The 25,207-nt window shown below is 42.5% G+C and overlaps 1 protein-coding gene across 1 annotated transcript in view; it reads right to left on the minus strand.

The window, feature by feature from the left end:
* Nucleotides 1–336: 336 nt before the first annotated feature.
* LOC119127525 (FK506-binding protein 15-like) overlaps nt 337–25,207 on the minus strand; it is a 51,240-nt gene continuing 26,369 nt past the window's right edge. Inside the window, exons 6-10 of the mRNA XM_037259512.1 lie at nt 17,209–17,310; nt 14,699–14,806; nt 3,367–3,938; nt 1,011–1,113; nt 337–803 (exon numbers count right to left, since the gene is read on the minus strand). Of these exons, the coding sequence (XP_037115407.1) occupies nt 726–803; nt 1,011–1,113; nt 3,367–3,938; nt 14,699–14,806; nt 17,209–17,310 (963 nt within the window). The 3' untranslated portion in view covers nt 337–725. The remainder of the gene's footprint in view (nt 804–1,010; nt 1,114–3,366; nt 3,939–14,698; nt 14,807–17,208; nt 17,311–25,207) is intronic.

Below are 25,207 nucleotides of genomic sequence, written 5' to 3' on the forward strand. Positions count from 1 at the left end.
GGCTGGTGGGTCAGAGGTCATCCAGCAGCCCTCGTGTGCGTGCGCTCGAGTGAGGTGGGGGCGCGGGGTATAAGATTCGAGGGCGGGAAGACAAAGGGACTTGACACTTTTGGCTATAGAGAGACACTTCAATTCTGACATCGGTTGAATAAAATCTTTCCCCAATCAGCCGTGTGTCACTGAAGTTTTCCTTCCCCGAGCCAGCCACTTTTCCACCGTTTGCTTTTGAAGACCAGCTGATCGCCGAAGAGAATTTACCACACATCCATGTAAACAAAGCCAGTGTTAGCACAAAACCTTCAAGCATCTGCTAGACTGCAAAAAGTATAAGGAAACGTATATGTCTCTTTACTTCTATTTAACATTATTGTGACTATGATAGTCCAGTTCAGAACACAGTCGCATTCCAGGTTTTCACACTTGTGTAAACACATTAGTTCGTGTTTATTTTTTCTCCATCTCTTCAAGATTGGAAGAGGTGGGGTTGCATATGTTAAGTCACATTAATTGTGGAACAGTTTTGAGATCCTACACTTTGTCTCAATTTTTTTTAAAACAAAAACTGGGCTTTTGAACTGGGGTTTGCAAGCTTTTTATGTCCACATTATCTTAAACAGATTTCATATAAGAAATCAAGATCAGAATCTGATTTGGTCATTTTTTCAAATTCATTAGATGAGGCAGGCATGGTCTCTGATCTGCTTAGCTTGAATTTTCATTGCATTTTAACTTGGCCAGTCAGGGTCATCATCGTCATTATTATCACCAAACAGCGGAGCTGGTGGTGGGCATCCCTTTAAACTCTGAAATACAAAAATGTTACACTAATTAACCAACCAAATATGTGAAAACCACATCTCCAAATAGCAATATATCTAAATTATTTAATTCAATATTAACACATCACTCAAATATATTGGATTCAGTTTGACATATGTAATTCATGACAAAAAAATAGTTACAAATATATGATAGAAAACAAAATATAGACTTATGTAATTCCTGCTTACCACCTCCTCCTCCTCTTCCAAAACTGGATGCGAAGTGGATTTGTCATTGGCTCGGACCTGGAAAATGGTCTCTCCGTTTTCCATTGGCAATTTTCCAGTCACACTGAGACAACAGAATCAGAGGCAGAGGAATATGACAGTAACTAGACAGTACCTTTAAAAATATTCTTCTAAAGTGCTTTGAAAGCATACGTAACAGAGAGAGGGCGAAGAGGTGGGGAGAGATAGATGGAGAGAGTGAGAGAGAAAGAAAGAGAGGGCAAGAGAGGGAGAGCGAGCGAGAGAAAAAGAGCGACATAGCATGAAAGGAGACTTTGTGGCATTGTATTATTTGGCCAAGTGCAGCATGCACTTGAAAAAGAAGTACCGTATTTTCCGCCCTAAAAGGCGCACCTAAAAACCTAAAATTTTCTCAAAAGCCGACAGTGCGCCTTATAGGCCAGTGCACCTTATATATGGATCAACTGATGAATTTGTTGATCCATACTGGTTGTACACAGTGCTCTGCCAAAATGTTTCAGTACGTTTTAGTACGACTAATAAATTACAAGGTCGCATCGCTTCCCAGCATTACGGCAACTGTAGTCAGGGGGCGTCACCGAATAGCTGTTGTACCCGCGAGGCTATTTCCTGTCAAAATAGGCTGCTCTGTTAATGTTTCGAGTAAATCTACGGATCGATATGGAAGGGAAACATAGGTAAGTAGTACCAATGCGTTAGATCGAACTTTAGTCAGTTCCGATCATTTTATAGGAGATCGTTTGAGAAACGCGATTGTTTACACTTTGCTGAGGCTCATGGGAGATTGCGAGGTGAGGCTCGTGAGACTTTGCGGATGGCTAATGCTATTGCGATAGCTGCTATACGTACCAGGCTATTTCATGTCAAAATAGGCTGCTCTGTTAATGTTTCGAGTAAATCTACGGATCGATATGGAAGGGAAACATAGGTAAGTAGTACCAATGCGTTGGATCGAACTTTAGTCAGTTCCGATCATTTTATAGGAGATCGTTTGAGAAACGCGATTGTTTACACTTTGCTGAGGCTCATGGGAGATTGCGAGGTGAGGCTCGTGAGACTTTGCGGATGGCTAATGCTATTGCGATAGCTGCTATACGTACCAGGCTATTTCATGTCAAAATAGGCTGCTCTGTTAATGTTTCGAGTAAATCTACGGATCGATATGGAAGGGAAACATAGGTAAGTAGTACCAATGCGTTAGATCGAACTTTAGTCAGTTCCGATCATTTTATAGGAGATCGTTTGAGAAACGCGATTGTTTACACTTTGCTGAGGCTCATGGGAGATTGCGAGGTGAGGCTCGTGAGACTTTGCGGATGGCTAATGCTATTGCGATAGCTGCTATACGTACCAGGCTATTTCATGCCAAAATAGGCTGCTCTGTTAATGTTTCGAGTAAATCTACGGATCGATATGGAAGGGAAACATAGGTAAGTAGTACCAATGCGTTGGATCGAACTTTAGTCAGTTCCGATCATTTTATAGGAGATCGTTTGAGAAACGCGATTGTTTACACTTTGCTGAGGCTCATGGGAGATTGCGAGGTGAGGCTCGTGAGACTTTGCGGATGGCTAATGCTATTGCGATAGCTGCTATACGTACCAGGCTATTTCATGTCAAAATAGGCTGCTCTGTTAATGTTTCGAGTAAATCTACGGATCGATATGGAAGGGAAACATAGGTAAGTAGTACCAATGCGTTGGATCGAACTTTAGTCAGTTCCGATCATTTTATAGGAGATCGTTTGAGAAACGCGATTGTTTACACTTCGCTGAGGCTCGTGAGACTTTGCGGATGGCTAATGCTATTGCGATAGCTGCTATACGTACCAGGCTATTTCATGTCAAAATAGGCTGCTCTGTTAATGTTTCGAGTAAATCTACGGATCGATATGGAAGGGAAACATAGGTAAGTAGTACCAATGCGTTAGATCGAACTTTAGTCAGTTCTGATCATTTTATAGGAGATCGTTTGAGAAACGCGATTGTTTACAGAGGGCTCGTTGGTTATTGGCTAGTGGATGCATACCGCAACCCTAGTCAACCTCAGTTTGATGCAGTATAGCTTCTATTTTATGCGCCTTATAAGCCGGTGCGCCTTATATATGGACAAAGTTTTAAAATGGGCCGTTCATTGAAGGTGCGCCTTATAACCCGGTGCGCCTTTTAGGGCGGAAAATACGGTACATTCTGAGTTCGTTCAAGATGCTCCCTGTCTCATAAATGATTATTTGCAACCTATAATTGTGAGTCCATATCAAAAAATGCAAGCAATACTTCAACATGCACCAACAAGGTCAAGGAAAAATATTAGGAACTCCTAAGCAAGCACCCACCTTTTTTCTTTAGCCTGACTGAGCAGAACTTCATTTGGTGGTGGAGGCGGCTTAACTGGGGGTTCAAAAGATTTCTGAGAGTCGGGATCCATTTCTCCTGAGGTTTCTGTATTTTCCATTCTTGTCTCAGACACTTCACTCAAGTCAGCATTCTGCTCCTGTTCGACCTCAGTTAAGACAGTCTCATGAGGTCCAGCCTCTGGATTTGCAGCCTCACTGGTGTCATCTACTGCCTGCGCCTGCTTCTTTTGAGATCCTAACGTTGGCATGTGTGTGGTCTCTAATGCTTCCAAGTCAAACTGTTCCTTTAAAACGGATAATGGTGCCTGTACTTCAGCTCCATCTGACATTTGGTCCTCACCTCTGTGGTGATGGTCATCCTTTGTCTCACAAACTGCCTCCCTTTTGGGTTTGCTGACACCACATTCTTCATTTCCAAGGAATGTGTTACATATTTTCTTGTCTTCTTGTTTCAAATCATCTTTACCTGTGTCCTCTTCTTGATCTGCCAACTCTTCCTTTTTAATTGTTGTCGGGGAGTCTTTGTCATGGAGGAGCTGCAAAGTCACGTTCTGGAAATACATTAATACGTAAAGTGAAAATTCACAGAAACAAATGAAATAGTGGGTACTAAGCTTCACAGCTCCAAATGCCTACTAAGAGAGATGGAGGACTAAGAATTACTTGTGTTTCTACATACAAACCGGATTCGGTTGAAGTTGGGAAATTGTGTAAAATGTAAATAAAACCAAAATACAACAATTTGAAAATCCTTCTCAACCCATATTCAATTGAATACACTACAAAGAGAACATATTTAATGTTCAAACTGATAAATTTGTTTTTTGCCATATAATAATTAACTTCGAATTTCATGGCTGCAACACTTCCAGTAGAAGTTGGGAAAGATGGCAAAAAATACAGAGAAAGCTGAGAGAAGCTCATCAAACACCTATTTGGAACATCCCACATGTGATCAGGCTAATTGGGTACCATGATTGGGTATAAAAGGAGCCTCCCCAAACATGCTCAGTCATTGACAAGCAAGGATGGGGCAAGGTTCACCACTTAGTCCACAACTGCGTGAGAAAATAGTTGAACAGTTTCAGAACAAGGAATTTAGGGTTTTCAATATCTACGGTCCATAATATCATCAAAAGGTTCAGAGAATCTGGTGAAATCACTGCACGTAACCGCCACGCCCAGAAACCAAGACTAAATGACCGTGACCTTCGATCCCTCAGACGGCACAGCCTTAAAAACCGACATAAGTGTGTAAAGGATATCACCAAATGGGCTCAGGAAAACTTCAGAAAACCACTGTCAGTAAATACAGTTCATCACTACATCAGTAAGTGCGAGTTGAAACTCTACCATTCAGAGCCAAAGCCGTTTATGAACAACGCCGCCAGGTTCTCTGGGCCCGAGCTCATGTAAAATGGACTGATGCACAATGAAAAAGTGTTTTGTGGTCTGATGAGTCCACTTTTCAAATTGTTTTTGGAAACACTGGACGTTGTGTCCTCCGGACCAAAGAGGAAGCGGACCATCCGGACTGTTATCAACGCAAAGTTCAAAAGCCAACATCTGTGATGGTATGGGGGTGCATTAGTTCCCATGGCATAGGCGACTTACATTTCTGTGAAGACAACATAAATGTTGAAAAGTACATACCGATTTTGGAGCAACATATGCTGCCGTCCAAGCGACCTCTTTTTCATGGACGCCGCTGCTTATTTCAGCAAGATAATGACAAGCCACATTCCGCACGTGTTACAACAGCGTGGCATCTAAGTAAAAGAGTCTAGGTCAGCGGTGGCCAACCCGCGGCTCGCGAGCCGCATGCGGCTCTTTGGCTAGTTTCATGCGGCTCTTTTACGTTCATATCAACATTTGTGTTTATTTTTCGTGCGTATTTGCTTCGCTTGAGTTCAATATGGTATTTTGGTCAAACGCGCATGCGCGTGAGGTGAATTGGTTTTGCCCGCTTTTTTTATGAATGGCGACTGTGACTACGGGGGCCCATTAGGTCCAGAAAGGCTGACAAGACGCTTGCCAAAATGGCAAGGAAAAAATGCACAGCTAAACGAATATATGACGATGAACACAGGACGTTTTTAACAGAGTTAAAGTTGTTTTTTGTTGAATGCTATGGCAAGCCATTCTGCCTGATATGTCGGACGTCATTGGCGCATTTAAAAGCTTCAAATGGTCAGCGCCACTTCAGCTCACTTCATGCCAATATCGATAAGGACTTTGCAAAAGGGACTGAATTTCGCAAGCACAAGTTTGGAGACTTTGAAAAGTCAGGCAGAAAAATAGGTACAGTTTTTCAAAAAAATTACGAAGCACTCAGAGACTGTCACACTTGCATTGTTTCAACTGGCTTGGAACATTGCACGGGCTAAAAAGCCATACAATGAAGTGGAGTTCGTTAAAATATGCCTCAGTGACGTTATTGAAATCTTGTCTCCTGAAAACGACGAACTCAAACGAATGGTCTGTCCCGCCACACATAGTAAGTGAAAAAACGTATGTTTTTGTTTGTGGAATTTGTTGAACTGAGAGTTTGTCTGTGTGAGACAATGCACACAATGCTCATTGTTGAAAATGTGGTCTTTGGTCTGTGGTTTTAGTACTGTAGGAGTCAATTTGTCATTATCATGTTGGTGCGTGACATAATAATGTCACACAATAAATTTGGCTGAGCAGAGGGGTGTGTGTGCGTGTGTGTGTGTGTGTGCGTGCGTGCGTGTGCGTGCGTGTGCGTGCGTGTTTGTGTGCGTGTGTGTGTGTGTGTTCATGTGTGCTCATGTGTATGATGTGGCTCTTTGCGATGACACAGTAAAAAATGTGGCTCTTAGTCTCTGACTGGTTGGCCACCCCTGGTCTAGGTTCTCCCCTGGCCCGCTTGCAGTCCAGACCTGTCTCCCATTGAAAATGTGTGGCGCATTACGGAGCGTAAAATACGACAGGGAAGACTGTTGAACAACTGAAGCGGTTCATCAAGCAAGAATGGGAAAGAATTTCACATGAGAAGCTAAGAGAATTAGTCTCCTCTCTTCCAAAACGTTTATTGAGTGTTATTAAAAGGAAAGGTGATGTAACGAAGTGGTAAACATGCCCTTTCCCAACTTCTACTGCACGTGTTGCAGCCATGAAATTCTAAGTTAATTATTATTTGAAAAATAAAATAAAGTTTATGAGTTTGAGCATTAAATATGTTGTCTTTGTAGTGTATTCAATTGAATATAGGTTGAAAAGGATTTTCAAATCATTGTATTTTGTTTCTTATTTACATTTTACACAATTTCCCAACTTCAACCGAATCCGGTTTGTAGATTCCATAAAAGTAGGGCTCGGGAAAAAGTCAACCAGTTGTGTCAAACGCAAAAATAAGTTGGAAAAGAAAAACCCTGTATGACTCAGAATTTTACCAGAGTAATCGATGGGAAACTTGATAAGATAAGCAATTCTAAAACTGTTTGTTTGTGACAGCCCTACATGAAGATAAAGTCTGCATCCTCTTTATCCTTAAACTACAGCTGGGCATTTACATGAAAAAAAAAAAACCCACTGCTTCAAGTTCTACAGTATTTTCTGGACTATAAGCTACTTTTTGCATAAGCTTGTAGTCCGGTGCGGCGTATCTATGAAGTTTTCGTGATTTTTGTGATGTCAAATGCACAAACGAAGCACAAACTAACGGTACCAAACGGACGTTTGGAGCAGATGGGGGGCTGGGTGAACTCTGGGTGACCTATAAAATAATCTTTTATAACTAGAAAACCGTTACTGCACAAACAAACATATTTACGGCACAAACCAGCACAAACAAAGCACAAACGAAACAGACTATTTTCCTTAAATTTTGCGTGGGGTGGGAGGCCAGCTTCAAAGTCAAAGTCAGCTTTTTCACGCAGGTCCCCACGTACTACCGGCATCATTAGCGGCTTTGTTTGTAAGTGACACGGAGGACGAAGAGTTTGAAGGATTTAATGATTTGGATTGACACGGAAGGTTTGAAAAACTATTATGGCTTTTACGCACGCCCGGTCCTACTCTACGGAGCTTTCTTTCACCTCCGTGGATGGAAGTCGGGGGCCGGCGCTCGGCCGGGTGGCTGTCCGGGGACGGTGGATGGGGCTCGGACATGGCTTTTACGCACGCCCGGTCCTACTCTACGGAGCTCTCTTTCACCTCCGTGGATGGAAGTCGGGGGCCAGTGCTCGGCCGGGTGGCTGTCCGGGGACGGTGGATGGGGCTCGGACATGGCTTTTACGCACGCCCGGTCCTATTCTATGGAGCTCTCTTCCACCTCCGTGGCTGGAAGTGCCACCTCCGGGGATGGAAGTCCACGGCGCCACACGCCTGGAAGTCGACGTCGGTGCTTGGGGCCGTGTGGTGGTTAACTATTTATGTTATAGTTATTTGATATATTTTATTTCGTGTAGCAACTTGTATATGTTTTTATCGTTACAGTTGAACTCTTGTTTTGTTAAATAAAGAGCCGTTTACCAAACCCACGTCTTTCCTTGTACTTTGTTAACGCTACAATATAGTTATATACTAGATCTGTGGAATAACGACGAGGCTGACGTCAGGGCGCACACGAAAGAACGAGGAATTTGATCAATGGATTTAATGATTTGGAGTGACACAGATGGTTTGATAATATTATTGCTTATATAATAGTTATTTGATATATAATTTATATATCGTTATATGGGCCAGTGGAATATTTTGAAGTGCAAGCGCCGTCAGCGGCGCGGCACCTATTGTTGACATAAAGGACGATCGATGGATTTAATGAATGACAGATGGTTTTATAAACGTGTTATTTATGTAATAGTTTTTTGAATAACTGAATGTTACGTCAGGCCCATTCTCAGCTCTTCGTTTGTGTTTATGTCACGTTAGCATACCTATCGTTTAGCCTGTTGTTGCTCGTTCATGTCTGTTCTTGGTGTTGGATTTTGTCGAATAAATTTCCCCCAAAATGCGACTTATACTCCGGAGCGACTTATGTTTTTTTTCACGTTATTGTGCATTTTATGGCTAATGAGACCTATATTCCGGAGCGACTTTTAGTCCGAAAAATACGGTAAAAGAAAAAAAAAACAACAAAAAAAAAAAACATGTTACTTTTGGTTTAGATTCATTGTCAGATTATAGAATGACAAATGACCTGGGATCAAATTGCTTGCACACTAAAGTTAAAATTTGCAAATCAAGTGGTAAATAAATACAACTTGCTTCTTAAAGATAAATAAAGAATTAGAATGTGCTGTCCTCGCGTGTGTGGGCGGGAGCCAGCTCATGATCGACTGCAGGAAATGGCCAGCCTGTGACGAATCATTGGTGCCGGGACCTACCTTTAGCGAGCGAGAGCTGTGCATGTGTGTGCGTATGTGTTAAAATGATGAAATTGGCTAAACTTTTAGGGCAAAGAAATTTGCTAGACTGTGGTCTATCCAATTTGCACCGCAAAACAGAAACAATTTTGAAAAATAAAAATGAGAGGAAAAGAGAGAAATCTGTTTGCGGGCAGAAACTGAGCCACACAAGTGCATATTAGTGTCGAGCCTTCATGAGAATTTCGAAGAAAAAAAAAACCCTGACAGAACATGCTTTCAGGAATTGGAAGAAGCAAAATTGTGAATTTAAGACATTGCAATGCTACATTTAATATGAATAATTGATTGGTTGTGTTATAAGATTATACAAACTTCTATATGTGAGTTAAATCCGAGAGATTGAGTTATGAATGTTGTGTGGAGAGCTTGGATAAATTGAGACCAATGTGATGGAAAGACTCCTTTTTGGAGACTGTGTGTCAGATGCAAATGAGCAAGGTTGAATGATTGCCTGAATGAAAGGAAAATACAGGTCGAATGTTTGAAGTTGTTGGAGACTACTATGGAAAATTAGTAGAGCGACTTTGAAGGGTGATTTTGAGTAAGTTAAATGCTGAGAGAGAAAAAAAAAGTTGCTTTTGGATTGATAATTAACTAGAGAAAAAAACAGGAGAACCAGTAACACCTGCAGAAGATGTGTGAACTGGGAAATTGAGAAGCGTTTTGGAAAGAAAGTCAAATTAAATGATGATAGAATCATATGTAGTAAAGAACACATCCTCCCAAAAAGTTTGTCAAGGTGTGAGGCATGGGCGTCGCCAAGCCTCAGAAGGAGGGAGGGAGTAGGACAGATAGTGAAAGATAGTAATAATACAACACTTTACGACAGGCATGTCAAACTCAGTTTGGCTCTGGGGCCGGATCCAGACTTTCTGTTCTCAGGTGGGCCGGATCAGTAAAAGAATGTCAACTCCAACTATTTAGCTTTGTTTTTCAGTACTATGCTTTATCATTCAGCCTACATTTGTAGCCTACCCTACATATTATAATCACGGATGACAAGGGATATTTTCTAAGCACAACACATTTATTCACAAACAATGGAGAAAAAAAATTATTTTCATGTTTGGCATTGAATGTGTTAACAACTGGTTTATTTTAACAGTTGAGTGAATGCAGTTTTACACCTGAACCAACTCACCACACTAAACAAACTCAAGTGGGAGCTATGAAAAAAAATGTTTTGCCTTAATTGTCATACTGCTTTGAAATAATAATAAATAAAAATACAAAATAAAAGTTTTAGCAGTGCATGGGCAATAAGATTAGACTACATCAGCTCAAACTACTAGGCTGGGCCTACTGAAGCTGAGAATATACTGCACAATATTAAATGTCTTTAATATGAAACCAGATTAATCTTATTTTTAATGATCTGTATTCATGAGTGCAAACAAATGTCGTGTCATCACACTTTTTTCTCTCTCTCACTGCACTCCTGCAGTCTACTTGCTGCTGCTGGCTCCTGAAACTTGGCATCTTTTTGCCTTTACAAGTGCGTCGATATCAGGTGTCAAATCCTGAGTAGCAGCACATTTAACAATGTCATTCAAGTGTTCATTTGTTAACCTTGAGCGCTGCTTTGTTTTATTATTGTTCATCACGGAGAACACCTGTTCACAAAGATAAGTAGTCCCAAACATGGAGAGAACCTTTGCAGCCATGGCTGTTAATTTGGGGTAACCTGGCACAAGATACTGATAAAACGTATCCAATCCCACGGACCCAAATTTATCCTTCATAGCGGAATCGCACTGCAAGTCAATAAGCTCGAGCTGAATGTCAGCTGGCACATCAGAAGGCTTCACTGTAAATGGCGAGCGAAAAAAGCCGAACTTGTTCTCAAGTTCACTGAAAACCTGAAACCTCCGCTCAAACTCTCGCAGCAAATCTGTTATGTTGTCTTTATATTTATCCAAATCGGGACGATCCGGTGCCTTCGGACGTACAGCTGTGAGACATGAGAAGTGCGTGGTGTCACCGCTGGATAGCTGCGTGTCCCACAGTGACAGTTTCATCTTGAACGCACTTATGCTGTCGTAATATTGAGTGACAACTCTGTTACGGCCCTGCAATGTAGTGTTAAGTGTATTCAAGTGTTGCGTAATATCTACCATGAAGGCAAGATCCTGCACCCATTCCTTGCATTGAAGTTCCTTTACTGGGCGTCCCTTCTCCATAAAATGTCCAATTTCGCCTCGTAGCTCAAAGAAGCGCTTTAGTACTGCACCTCTGCTTAACCAGCGCACGTCAGTGTGGTATGGTAGGCCAGCATGAATGTCATGATCACTGAGAAATGAGTCAAACTGGCGGTGATTTAGACCGCGAGCTCTGATGAAATTGACAGTTTTCACAACCACGCTCATAACATGGTCCATTTGCAGTGTTTTGCAACATAACGCCTCCTGGTGCAAAATACAGTGAAATGCCCAAAACTCCTGTCCTCCATTTGCGGTCTGTATTTTGTCACGGAATTTTGTGGCAACGCCTGCCTTTCTCCCCACCATTGATGGCGCACCGTCGGTCGCCAGGCTCACAGCACGGGACCAGTCCGCCTCCACCTTGTCCAGCGCTCCAACGAGAGCGCTGAAAATGTCATCTGCTGTTGTGGTGTCATTAATGGGCACCAATTCAAGCAGCTCCTCGGTGATGGTCAAAGTTTCATCAACACCTCTAATGAATATGGCCAGTTGAGCAATATCTGTGACATCGGTGCTCTCATCTATTGCAATTGAAAATGCGATAAATGATTTGATTTTCTCTTTCAATTGGCTGCTCAAGTCACTTGAGAGTTCTGTCACCCGATCTGCGACAGTGTTCCTCGTTAGACTAATATTGGCAAAGGCAGGTCTCTTTTCAGGGCACACGACTTCTGCAGCCTTCAGCATGCATGTTTTTACAAACTCCCCATCAGCAAATGGCTTGGATGCCTGCACCAGCTCGTTGGCAATAATGTAGCTGGCTCTTACAGCCCCATCAGCGATATCGCGGCTGCGCGTAAAAGCAGACTGCTGTTTCTTCAGACCAGCGACCAATTTGTTTATCTCGTCTTTTCTTATTTGTCCTTTCAAGTGGTCATACTTGTCTTTATGATGAGTCTCGTAGTGGCACCGAATATTAAACTCTTTGAACACTGCAACTTGCTGATTACAAACCAAGCACACTGGTTTTGCACTCACTTCCCTGAATAAATAATTCTCAGTCCATTTTTCCTGGAAAACCCTGCACTCCGTGTCCACTTTTGTTTTTTTTGACAGTGCCATTTTGGGAAGGGTGTGTTGACCGATAACTTGTTTAGTAGTAGTTATTTCTAGTTGGACACATCACGTTGCGAATGTTTATTTCCTGGTACTAACTCGTGTCAGTGCCGCATGCTGGACGTGAGCTCTTTTACACATTTACTGCCCTCTAGCGGCCGGAGGGAGCATTTGAGTTGTATTTATTTTAAAGAATCATAACTTTTGATAGAAATGAGCTAGTGACTCGCTTCTTTTTTTGACATACTCAGAAATTTATGACGGGCCGGATTAAATCATCCAACGGGCCGGGTCCGGCCCGCGGGCCGTATGTTTGACATGCCTGCTTTACGACATATGGATTCTCTAAGACATTTGGCGTCATACCATTAAGTTAAAATTTTCTCAAGCTTTTCAAACTTTTGCTTGAAGCAATCGGAAGATGATTGAAAAGTGACTAAATAGCTATGAGGAAGTGGTGTAGCTGTTAAGGGCACGCGCTTATGCGCTTCCCTGGCTAATCAACACTTGTTTGAATGAAAAGGAGGAGGGGGAATTGGCTGGGCTTCCTGAAAAACTGTGGACAAAGGGCCCATCTGATGTAAGACTTTTAACGTCCATTCCCCCAGTACAAATCCAACCAAGATCAGAAAATCTCCTTTAAAACAGGAGGCAATAAATGGGATAGCCCCTGTCATAAATGGTCTTTGGTTAGGAGGAATCATGAGGAAGAGCTCAAACTCTTCCCGCAAACACTCCTATTTGCCCAGTTCAAAAGGGCAATAAAATTGACTAGTGAATGATACAATATTTGCAAAAAGCAGAAGAGGAACAGTCCTTGGCAGATAGCATGATCAGAGCACTCAAACTGAAAGACGCAGGGCTGTTCCAGCCTTTGAACCACATTACCCCGTCTGGGGTGCGAATGTCCCTGACAGCCACAAAGTGTGGTCCGTCGGAGACAGAGTCGTTCATGCGCGTTTTCCTTGGATCGGAGTTGGAAACACTCTTCATCGAGACACTGAACTATCGTTTCCAATCTTTTCTGAATCTCTCTCGCTGTCAATGATGGACAAAACAGAGAGATTCAGGCTATTGGACTAATGGTCTTGCAAAACAGGATGGTTCTGGACTTGATGACTGCAGAGCAAGGTGGCGTGTGCCACATCATTGGGACTTCCTGTTGCACATACATTCCAGGAGTTAATGACACTCACATCAACGACGCCGTGAACTCACTGAAGAACTTACAGCAGGCCATGTCAAAAGACAAAGTCCCACATCAATGGGGTTTCTTTCCATGGCTATTCTCTGGCACTTGGTGGCAACTGCTGTTGGAACTTGTGACTCCTATGCTTGTTGTGGTGGTATTGTTGTGCTCGTTTACAACCTGTGTTATCTCAAGTTTGAAGTCAGCTGTATCAAGATCTGTGTCTTCTACCGTAGCTGAAGTGTGAATACAACATCTCAGGCATGTCGAATATGATGATTTTAATGCGCTGCGGACAGAAGATTGCGATAATGCTGATTGGCTGAACGTTTTTCACAGAAACCTGATGATTTGACCGTTGAAAATGCCTCACATGTGATGAATACAATGATGTTTCTGTGTTTCTATTTTTATTTTTCTATCTTTATTATATTTTCTTGCTTATGTTTGTTAATCGGGGTGACATAATCATATGATAAACAGGATGGATATGTTAGGGTTGATAGATTAGTTTGATCCTATGATTATGTTGGAATGTAACCTTTAATAATTAACCAAACTTGTCCTGTCTTAACAAAGTAGTAGAACAAAGCGCTAAGATCCTTTGAACTGATTGACCAGCTGCAGACTAAGCAATCTAAGTTGTTCTGTTTCCCCCAACGTCGTAAAAGACCCCCTGCTATGCTTTGACCAGCTGCCAGGGGTTCACCCCCATCCTGACCAATCTCACCCCCACCCTGCTTTCTCTCAATAAATACTCTCTTGCAAGAATCTAGAGTCAGACCTCATTCGATCATCGCTGTATGCACAGCGACGAATGACTCTCCACTTGCAAGTGTTTAAAAGGGCATACTGTCTCCCGTGTGGTTCTTGCAAAGTAAGTTAGAGTGAGCATCACTCTAACAAGGGGTATGCTCGCACCAGTCTCAGGAGCAGGCGCATATCATCCTATGGAGTAACTGTGTGGAATGGGCTGGAAGATAAAATGAAGGAAAGCAGAAATATAGTCTATTTAAAAAAATGTATAAAGGCATGATATTTGCAAATTACCAAAAAGACGAAAATGAAGGTGACTACTGTTAAACTTTCGGATTATAAGATGTTTTCGTTGTTTTTCTTTTGTTCTTTTGTAGTTTTAATGTTCTCACTTGGAACTAAGTGATGGATAGGGGTAGGACATGATAAGCTTAGGCTTCTTCCTACTCCTTTTCGAACAGTGATATATATTGTTTGTTGTTTGTTTTTTGTTGTTTGTTTTTTATTGTTTTCATTCTTTAAATCATATTCGAAATAAAGATTCATTCATTCATTCATATTACATGCCTTTGAAAGTAATCTGTAAATTTGCAAAATACACCCACCTTACACATTTAACATTACACATTTTACATTTGTCTTTCAATCCAACTGCATGTGTTTTATTTGTACCGAATGTACAAAAGCTCCCAAAAACATTTGTTTATACTTACCTTGATGGTTTTTATAAGCACAGCAAGTACAGTATGTCCACTGTATGATTCACTGAGGTCAAACTCTCCTCGTAGAGAATGAAATACACCATTCATCACACGTTTCACCTAAAGTATCAAAAGTTCTTGAGACAGGGTAAAAAGTAAACAAGACTCAATATGAACAAAGAAGAACTGAAGAAATAATAGAACCTTGAAAAATGAATGAAATGTAACACAAACGGGTAGTGATTTGATCTTTGATCCTAGCTACTTTTGGGATCTGTTTGACATTTTTTGAAAAAGTATAACCTCGGTTGGTCGATATATTCATAACAAAAATGACAGTTATTTAGTTTTCTTTCTTTTTCAATGTACAGCCATCTCCCTTTTTTCTCAAAATATTCTATCCAAGATAATTTGGAAGGCTGGGGTCTAAGGTCATTGACACGTTTTTAGGCTGCTGTTCTGTTTTTCGCTTTTCCTGACTGCTAATAACTGATTAGCATTATAGACAACAAAAAAACCCTCCGTGAGTCGTCACCTTATCGTGGTGGAGGGATTTGTGTGTCCTAATGATCCTAGGAGCCAAGTTGTCTGGGGCTTTATGCCCCTGGCAGGGTCACCCATGGCAAAAGGGTCCTAAGTGAGGGGCCAGACAAAGCACGGCACACAAAAACCCCTTATGAGGAATACTATAAATGGATAAATCGTTTTCCCTCGTCCGGACGCAGGTCACCGGGGTCCCCCCTCTGGAGCCAGGCCTGGAGTTGGGGCTCGAAGGTGAGCGTCTGGCGTCCGGGCCTTTGCCCATGGGGCAGGCATAGCCCGAAAAGGAAACGTGGGTCCCCGTTCCCATGGGCTCACCATCTGTGGGAGGGGCCAAAGGGGTCGGGTGCTAAGTGAGCTGGGCGGCGGCCAAGGGCGGGGACCTTGGCAATCCGATCCCCAGGTGCAGAAGCTGGCTCTTGGGACATGGAATGTCACCTCTCTGGCAGGAAAGGAGCACGAGCTGGTGTGTGAAGCAGAAAAGTTCCGACTAGACATGGTCGGATTTGCCTCCACGCACAGTTTGGGTTCTGGTACAAGTCCTCTCGAGAGGGTCTGGACTCTCTTCCATTCTGGAGTTGCCCACGGTGAGAGGGGTCGAGCAGGTGTGGGCATGCTTATTGCCCCCTGGCTGGGCGCCTGCACATTGGAGTTCACCACTGGTGAACGTAGAGGGTAGCCTCCCTCCGCCTTCGGGTGTGGGGACGGGTCCCGACTGTTGTTTATGTCTATGCACCAAACGGCAGCTCAAAGTACCCACCCTTTTTGGAGTCCTTGGAGGAAGTGCTGGAGAGCGCTTCTTCAGGGGACTCCATCGTTCTAACGTGGGCAATGACAGTGAGACGTGGAAGGGCGTGATTGGGAGGAACGCCCCCCGATCTGAACCCTAGCGGTGTTCTATTATTGGACTTCTGTGCTCAACATGGATAGTCCATAATGAACAGCATGTTCAAGCATAAGGGTGCCCATCTGTGCACTTGGCACCAGGACACCCTAGGCCGCAGTTCAATGATCGACAGTGTCGTCGTGTCCTCTGATATGCAGCCGCATGTTTTGGACACTCGGGTGAAGAGAGGGGCTGAGCTGTCAACTGATCACCACCTGGTGGTGGGTTGGCTCTGATGATGGGGGAAGATGCCGGTCCGACCTGGCAGACCCAAATGTACTGTGAGGGTCTGCTGGGAACGTCTGGCGGAATCCCCTGTCAGGAACAGCTTCAACTCCCACCTCCGGCAGAGCTTTAACACGCCTTAAATCACAGCAATCAAACAATTTCTGTAACTAGGAGACTTCTGTGTCTGTCAACCAGCCCTCTCCTCCCAAGCAAACTTCTCCAATTGTCTCAGGTTTGAAGGGTGCTTTCACTAGTCCGTATGTTTTAGCTTCTTCAACAGATGTTCAATAGGATTTAGATCAGAGTTAAGACAAGGCTAGTTGAGAATGGGCCGTTGTTTTGGTCTTACCCACTTCTGGGTGCTTTTATCTGTGTTTTGGGTCAAATTCCTGTTTGCAAGCAAATTGGTATATGCCTTGATAGTCTTCAAATTAATTATACCCTGCACAAATTCAAGACATTCCGTGCGGAATGCAGCAAAACAGACACAACCTTATTGAGGAGCCACCAAATTTCTCAGATAGTGTTCTTTATGCTTTATTTCCAGTTACCGCTTCTCTTCTCCCAAAAGCTTTTCCTCCTTGTCAATAAGCATTTAAAATTGCTTAAATGTGTTCGATTGGGTTGCTCAATAAACTTGTGAAGAAAAAGAAGAAATCCGGCCCCATGTGTCTTGAACTTTTGTTGGGTGCAAAGAAATCTCAAGACAAGCAAGGCAATCTGAAGCAAAATGTTCTGCTCTGCTCAGCCGTTGGTCAAATTTTGAATTACACAATACCACCTCAGTGGCATTCGTCTTTCGAGGTTCCACTGCATGTCATTGTGTGTATTAGGAGCAAAAACAAACAATAAAAAAAATACTTTTTACCTCTGTTGCTGTATCTGCTAAACTTTCTTGCTCAGTCAATTTCATCTCAAGTTCAGCCACTCTTCTCTTGAGTAACTCCTTAACAGTGGCACTGTGTGACCCCTGGTATTTGTAGTTAATACAGAAAAAAGTGCATAAGTAAGAGAAAGAAAGGAAAAGGAAGTCATATTTAATTAAAAGTACTGGTATGTATGAAAATTTTCACATATTCCTCTAGTCCACAGGTGTCAAAGTCAAGGCCCAGGGGCCAGATACGGCCCGCCACGTCATTTTAGGTGGCCCGCGAAGACAAATTGTGTATCAAATTCATGTCAATTACAAAATTTCAAATTGTTTTCACTTTTAAAAAATAGATATTGTTAGCAATTTTTTGATTTGATTTCAATTTTTCATTTCGAAATATTTGAACCGTTTTTATTAGTCTGTTTTAAAAACTAGTCATTCATCAGTTTGTTGTGTAGCCTTTACTATATATACAATATGAGACATTCATACATTTATTTGGGTTGACAATTTTAATGGCCCTTTGAAGCAAACTATGACTATGATGCGGCCCGCGACAAAAATAAGTTTGACACCCCTGCTCTAGTCCATTATTTGGTGCCAGCATTTGCAGTTATAAAACAAAAGGATCCTAGGCTCTTCAGTTATGAGCTAACACTAGTATAGATATACAGGGGCGCCTCGGTTTTCGAACGTCCCGGTTCTCGAACAAATCGGTATTCGAACAAAAAATTCGAGATTTTTTTGCTTCGGATGTCGGACGAAATTTCGGTTGTCGAACCTCGTGAGATGAGCCGAGAGGACCTGCATGCCAACTGACTCCGTTCGTTATTACATTCTCGTTACTCTGAGGATTGCATCAACTCTAATCATGCCTCCAAAGGAAGCAAGTGGGAGCAGTAAAGCCATCCTAAAACACAAAGACGCTCTTAAAGCAATGTGACAGTGAGCGCCCGGCGCGCTGCAGTTGCGCGATCGGACTAAATTAAGCTCCCTGCGCACTGAGGTCCACTTAAATTTTGGAAAGAAATCAGGACTGTAAAAATATTTTCTAAATTTCAGCGACGGCTCTGTCACAATAATGCGACCAGCGCGGTGCAGTTTTTGCGATCGGACAAAAATGCGCAAATGAAAAAATGCTTAAAAAAGGCGTTTTTTCGCTTGGAACGGATTAAATTTTTTTCTATTATTTGTAATGGGAAAACATGATTCCCTTTCCCCAGCAAGACCTCAACGTAGTACACTTTAATTCCTTAAGCGTGCATTGTCTCATGCAGACAAGGCAGCACATTGTTTCTTTACAGATATGTTGAAAGCTCAAAAACTACCGTAATTTTCGGACTATAAGTCGCACCGGAGTATAAGTCGCACCAGCCATAAAATGCCCAAAAAAGTGAAAAAAAACATATATAAGTCGCTCCGGAGTATAAGTCGCATTTTGGGGGGCAATTTATTCGACAAAATCCAACACCAAGAACAGTCATGAACGAGCAACAACAGGCTAAACGATAGCTATGCTAACGTGACATAAACACAAACTAAGAGCTGAGAACGGCCCTGACGTAAAATTCAGAGTTATTCAAAAAACTATTACATAAATAACACGTTAATAAAACCATCTGCGTCACTCCAATTCATTAAATCCATCAATCGTCCTTTGTCAACAATGCGTGCGCGCCGCTGACGGCTTTTGCACTTAAAAATATTCCACAGGCCCATATAACGATCTATAAATTATATATCAAATAACTATTATATAAGCAATAATGTTATCAAACCATCTGTGCACTCTAAATCATTAAATCCATCGATCAAATTCCTCGTCCTTTGTCAACATCGCCGCGCGTGCGCCCTGACGCCAGCCTCGTCGTTATTCCACAGATTTACTATATAACTATATTGTAGCGTTAACAAAGTTCAAGGAAAGACGTGGGTTTGGTAAACGGCTCTTTATTTAACAAAACAAACTTACAGGCGTGTGGCGGCGTGGACGTCCAGCCACGAAAGGGGACGAGAGCTCCATACGATAGGACCGGGCGTGCGTAGAAGCCATGACCGAGATCCATGCACCGTCCTCGGACAGCCACCCGGCTGAGCGCCGGCCCTCGACTTCCATCCACGGAGCTGAAAGGCAGCTCGGTAGAGTAGGACCGGGCGTGCGTAAAAGCATTGTCCGAGCACCATCCACCGTCCCTGGACAGCCACCCGGCCGAGCGCCGGCGCCCGACTTCAATCCACGAAAGTTCGCAGATAAGTTCGTTTATCGCGGTTTCATATTTTATTTTGTATTTTTTTTTTAAATTGTTTGAAAAAAAAACACATAAGTCGCTCCTGAGTATAAGTCGCCCCCCCACCCAAACTATGAAAAAAACCGCGACTTATAGTCCGAAAATTACGGTAGTATTAACATACGTGAAATGGTTTCAAATTGCGCTGTAAAAAAATGTCAAGGACATAAATTATGAATCGGATAATTATACAGCATGTTACTCTAACAAACACAGCCAAATGTTAAGTAATTAGCAGCTTGTGCTTGAACTGTTTCCTTTCTTTGTATTGGCTGATGCGCTTCGGCACTCCTTTTGCATTCTGAATAAATAAACGGCACATTTGAACAAAACGTTTTTAGAACGTTTCTTATATGAAATCGTGCATCATAAGGGTACTGGGATTTGGGGGACAAGTTTGAGCTCTGATGTTCTTTGTCTCTTAATTTTGAAGATAAACGGTTCAGATGATGGATGGATGGATGGATGGATGGATGGATGGATGGATGGATGGATGGATGGATGGATGGATATTTCCCTCCCAAAACACGACTTATTCTCTGGAGCGACGTGTTGTTTTGTTCATTCTTATAATGCATTTTTTACTGGTGTGACATACTATACTCAGAGCAACGTACAATCAAATAAGGACAGTACAAGTTCACCAGTGGAAAGATCCTCCACAGCAAAAAAATCTCTATCACACAAAATTCCTTCTACAACTTGAACCACATTTGTGAAAGACTCACTGGATTTTTTAATTTGTGCTAGAACTGGGCTGAACCTTCTCACCCACTTTTGATTGTTTAATGGATAATGAAGACCACAAGGCTCTGAGACCGTAACCTTATGAACCCTCTTCCTAGCAACGACATGATTGCCATTTTGGTCACTCTACTATTACTTTCCCATAACTAAAAACATGCACAGGTTACATTCCAGATATATGCAACAATCGTGGGGATGATTAGTCTCAGAAGAAAAAGAGGCAAAATAATGACAATGTGAACAAACAGCAGGGAATAAATCAAAGACTCAAACACCATGACGTCGGCATATTATATGAGCCTCGGTAGATGTCACCTAGGTAGTCTAATGTAAACTTTCGTTTTCCTCAGAAATTTTCAGTTTGCCGTTTAAATAATAAGGTTTATATATATATATTTGTCATGTTCATTTGTGTCAGCAGAATCAGAAGCATCTCTGATTTGCGCTTTTTGTTGTCACAAATGAGGCAGGACAACCAAATGCAACATGGGCTCTTTATTTGGGGAAACTTTAAAGGACACAAGGAGGTCTGGAATGCCTGCAGAGCAGGACTACGAGGCAAGCTGACGAGCCGGTCAGCGAGCTCGCGTTGTGCGTCATCGAAGCAGAAGGATATAGCAAGCTTTTTAAAGCTATTTAAAAAGGATTTAAAGATACAATAAAGTGTTTAAAAGTATAATAAAGTGTTTACAAATAAATTTATAAAAGTCTTGTGCGGATGCCCTTGCGCTGGGCGGCGGGGGCGCGTCAGCCGGTCAGCACAGCAAGAGCAGAGCGGAGCCGTTGCACGTTTACACTTTAAAATGTTTACAAATACAATACAGTGTGTGAAAATAAAATTAAATAAAAATAAAAAATAAAAAACAAAAATAAAAATAAAATTATAAAAGTCTTGTGCGGATGCCCTTGCGCTGGGCGGCGGGGGCGTGTCAGCCGGTCAGCACAGCAAGAGCAGAGCGGAGCCGTTGCACGTTTACACTTTAAAATGTTTACAAATACAATAAAGTGTGTGAAAATAAAATTAAATAAAAATAAAAAACAAAAATAAAAATAAAATTATAAATGTCTTGTGCAGATAAGCTTTAAAACATTTTAATAAGTGTTTAAATACAATCACGTATTTAAAAGTACAATACAGTGTATAAAAATAAAATGATAAATGTCTTGTGCGGATGCACTCGCACTGGATCGCGTCAGCCGGTCAGCACGGCAAATGCAGAGCACAGCAATGACACCTTTACACTTTTAAATGTTTAAAAAAGTGTTTCAAATACAATAACGTATTTAAAAATAAAATTGTATACCGTATTGGCCCGAATATAAAACAACCCCGATTAGACGACCCCCTCTTTTTCAAGACTCAAGTTTGAAAAAAGCCTATGTCTAGACCCCGATTGTAAGACGACCACCCCCCCCCGCTTTATCAGTTTTATTTCAATGAAAAAAACCTCGTCTTATATTCGGGCCAATACGGTAAGTCGTGTGCGGATGCCCTCGCGCTGGGCTGCGTGAACGTTCATAAAAGTCTTGTGTGGATATTGTAACAACATATTTACTCCATTCATCAATTTTCTATACCGCTTGTCCCCATGGGGGTTGCGGGCGTTCTGGAGCCTATCCCAGCCGTCATCGGGTAGTAGGGGGGGGACACCCTGAACCGATTGCCAGCCGATTGCAGGGCACACAAAGGTTCATAAAAGTCTTGTGTGGATATTGTAACATTATATCTACTCTTGTTTAGTTTCTCATTTATTTAAAAAGAAAAAAAATATACATATATATATATATATATATATATACAGTGCCTTGCGAAAGTATTCGGCCCCCTTGAACCTTTCAACATTTCGCCACATTTCAGGCTTCAAACATAAAGATATAAAACTGTAATTTTTTGTCAAGAATCAACAACAAGTGGGACACAATCGTGAAGTGGAACGAAATTTATTGGATAATTTAAACATTTTTAACAAATAAAAAACTGAAAAGTGGGGCGTGCAATATTATTCGGCCCCTTTACTTTCAGTGCAGCAAACTCACTCCAGAAGTTCAGTGAGGATCTTTGAATGATCCAATGTTGTCCTAAATGACTGATGATGATAAATATAATGCACCTGTGTGTAATCAAGTCTCCGTATAAATGCACCTGCTCTTTGATAGTCTCAGGGTTCTGTTTAAAGCGCAGAGAGAACCATGAAGACAAAGGAACACACCAGGCAGGTCCGAGATACTGTTGTGGAGAAGTTTAAAGCCGGATTTGGATACAAAAAGATTTCCCAAGCTTTAAACATCTCAAGGAGCACTGTGCAAGCAATTATATTGAAATGGAAGGAGTATCAGACCACTGCAAATCTACCAAGACCCGGCCGTCCCTCCAAACTTTCATCTCAAACAAGGAGAAGACTGATCAGAGATGCAGCCAAGAGGCCCATGATCACTCTGGATGAACTGCAGATAACTACAGCTGAGGTGGGAGAGTCTGTCCATAGGACAACAATCAGTCGTGCACTGCACAAATCTGGCCTTTATGGAAGAGTGGCAAGAAGATATCCATAGAAAGTCTCGTTTAAAGATTGCCACAAGCCACCTGGGAGACACACCAAACGTGGAAGAAGGTGCTTTGGTCAGATGAAACCAAAATCGAACTTTTTGGCCACAATGCAAAACGATATGTTTGGCGTAAAAGCAACACAGCTCATCACCCTGAACACACCATCCCCACTGTCAAACATGGTGGTGGCAGAAATCATGGTTTGGGCCTGCTTTTCTTCAGCCGGGACAGGGAAGATGGCTAAAAATGATGGGAAGTTGGATGGAGCCAAATACAGGACCATTCTGGAAGAAAACCTGTTGGAGTCTGCAAAAGACCTGAGACTGGGACGGAGATTTATCTTCCAACAGGACAATGATCCAAAACATAAAGCCAAATCTACAATAGAATGGTTCACAAATAGACGTATCCAGGTGTTAGAATGGCCAAGTCAAAGTCCAGACCTGAATCCAATCGAGAATCTGTGGAAAGAGCTGAAGACTGCTGTTCACAAACGCTATCCATCCAACCTCACTGAGCTCGAGCTGTTTTGCAAGGAAGAATGGGCAAGAATTCTAGTCTCTCGATGTGCAAAACTGATAGAGACATACCCCAAGCGACTTGCAGCTGTAATTGCAGCAAAAGGTGGCGCTACAAAGTATTAGCGCAAGGGGGCCGAATAATATTGCACGCCCCACTTTTCAGTTTTTTATTTGTTAAAAAAGTTTAAATTATCCAATAAATTTTGTTCCACTTCACGATTGTGTCCCACTTGTTGTTGATTCTTGACAAAAAATTAAAAATTTTTATCTTTATATGTCGCGAAATGTTGAAAGGTTCAAGGGGGCCGAATACTTTCGCAAGGCACTGTACACACACATATATATAAACAACACACACACACACACACACACACACACACACACACACACACACACACACACACACACACACACACACACACACACACACACACACACACACACACACACACACACACACACACACACACACACGAAGAAGGAAGTAAGATGGCGGCGCGTGCACACGCTGCGGCCTCTCTCTGTCCCGAACGGTGTTTTGTTTTGTCGTTTAATGTGGGTTTGTCCGCCAGTTTTGTGTGTTCGTCTCGTCGTACCGGGTTGTGCTTCAAGTGCGGCGGGCTGGTTCTGCTTGACATCGGCGAAAGCGAGTTTTGTGGCGATCTGCACTTTGAAGCGGGGACATTAAAGGCGCTCGGTCTGCGCCGTCCTGGAGCGTCGCCGGACTCGCCTGCTATTCTTCCCCCGGTTGGGCGTCCGGGCCTGGCTGGCGGCCACCCCAGCTCGCCCGGCCGTGCCTTCCATTCTTCTGGCGGACGTTCGATCGCTGGACATCAACATGCCTGCTGAGTTCTGCGGACCGGACAGTGCGTAGCTGCTGTGCGTCTGGAGCGGATGGCGCGCTATCGGGCGGACCGGGCCATTGTACGAGGGGGAACATCGCGTGAAGGTGGACTGTGCGTCTACATCCGTGAAGAATGGTGCCGGGACTTTGTTGTGGGATGCCAGCACTGCTCGCCACTGGCGAAGTTTGTGATCTCCGGGCTGTTGGGGTCCTGAACTCTCTCCCCGTTGTTTTACTTGTGTGTTAATCGTGTGCTGTGTCTCGTCACCGTGGGATAGGGGGAACGGTATTTCGGTTTCTTTGTGTGTCCTAGCATGAAGGAATTGACAATAAAGCTGACTCTGACTCTGACACACACACACACACACACACATTTATTTATTTATATTATTTGCCATTCAGTTTCAAAAAAAATTCTTATCATTTTTTTTCTGTTTCATTCTTTTGACCGAAATGTGGCGTGGGGGGCGTGGTACCAACTGAGCGGGGCATGGAATCACGGGTGACAGCTGAACAAAAAGGCTTGGAACCTCGTCCAGTGACGGTGCCTTCACAGAACGCAGGAATCAAAGAAATGTAACTCGACACTTATACAGGGTCCGGCAAAATTATCTGACACATTTGTAGGTTTATTAAATGCAAATAAATTAAAGAAACAAAAACGTTTTTCTTTTATTTTCGAAAAGTACATATAATGCCATTTTGTTTTGTTTTTTGTTTCGTTTCATTTCATTTTCATCTTGTTTTCGAATAATGTTATTTTGTTTCGTTTCAGTTGCTAGCATGAATTGGACCGGTGAGTATCGCGCTTTCATTGTGGAAACGTTTATCAAGAACTGCAACACAACGAGCGTTCCGTTTGCGCTTCAGACTTGGTAGACATGATCCTGTACCTGCTCGAAACACGATCTTGTTATGGGTTACTAACTTCAGGGCCAGTGGATCCGCATTGAAACGAAAATCAACCGGCCGACCTCGCACCGCCAGAACTCCAGAAAATGTGGCAACGGTAAGCCCAAAATAACATTATTCGAAAACGAAACGAGAA

This window comes from Syngnathus acus, chromosome 9 (assembly GCF_901709675.1).
Source record: "Syngnathus acus chromosome 9, fSynAcu1.2, whole genome shotgun sequence".
NCBI classification, from domain to species: Eukaryota; Metazoa; Chordata; class Actinopteri; order Syngnathiformes; family Syngnathidae; genus Syngnathus; species Syngnathus acus.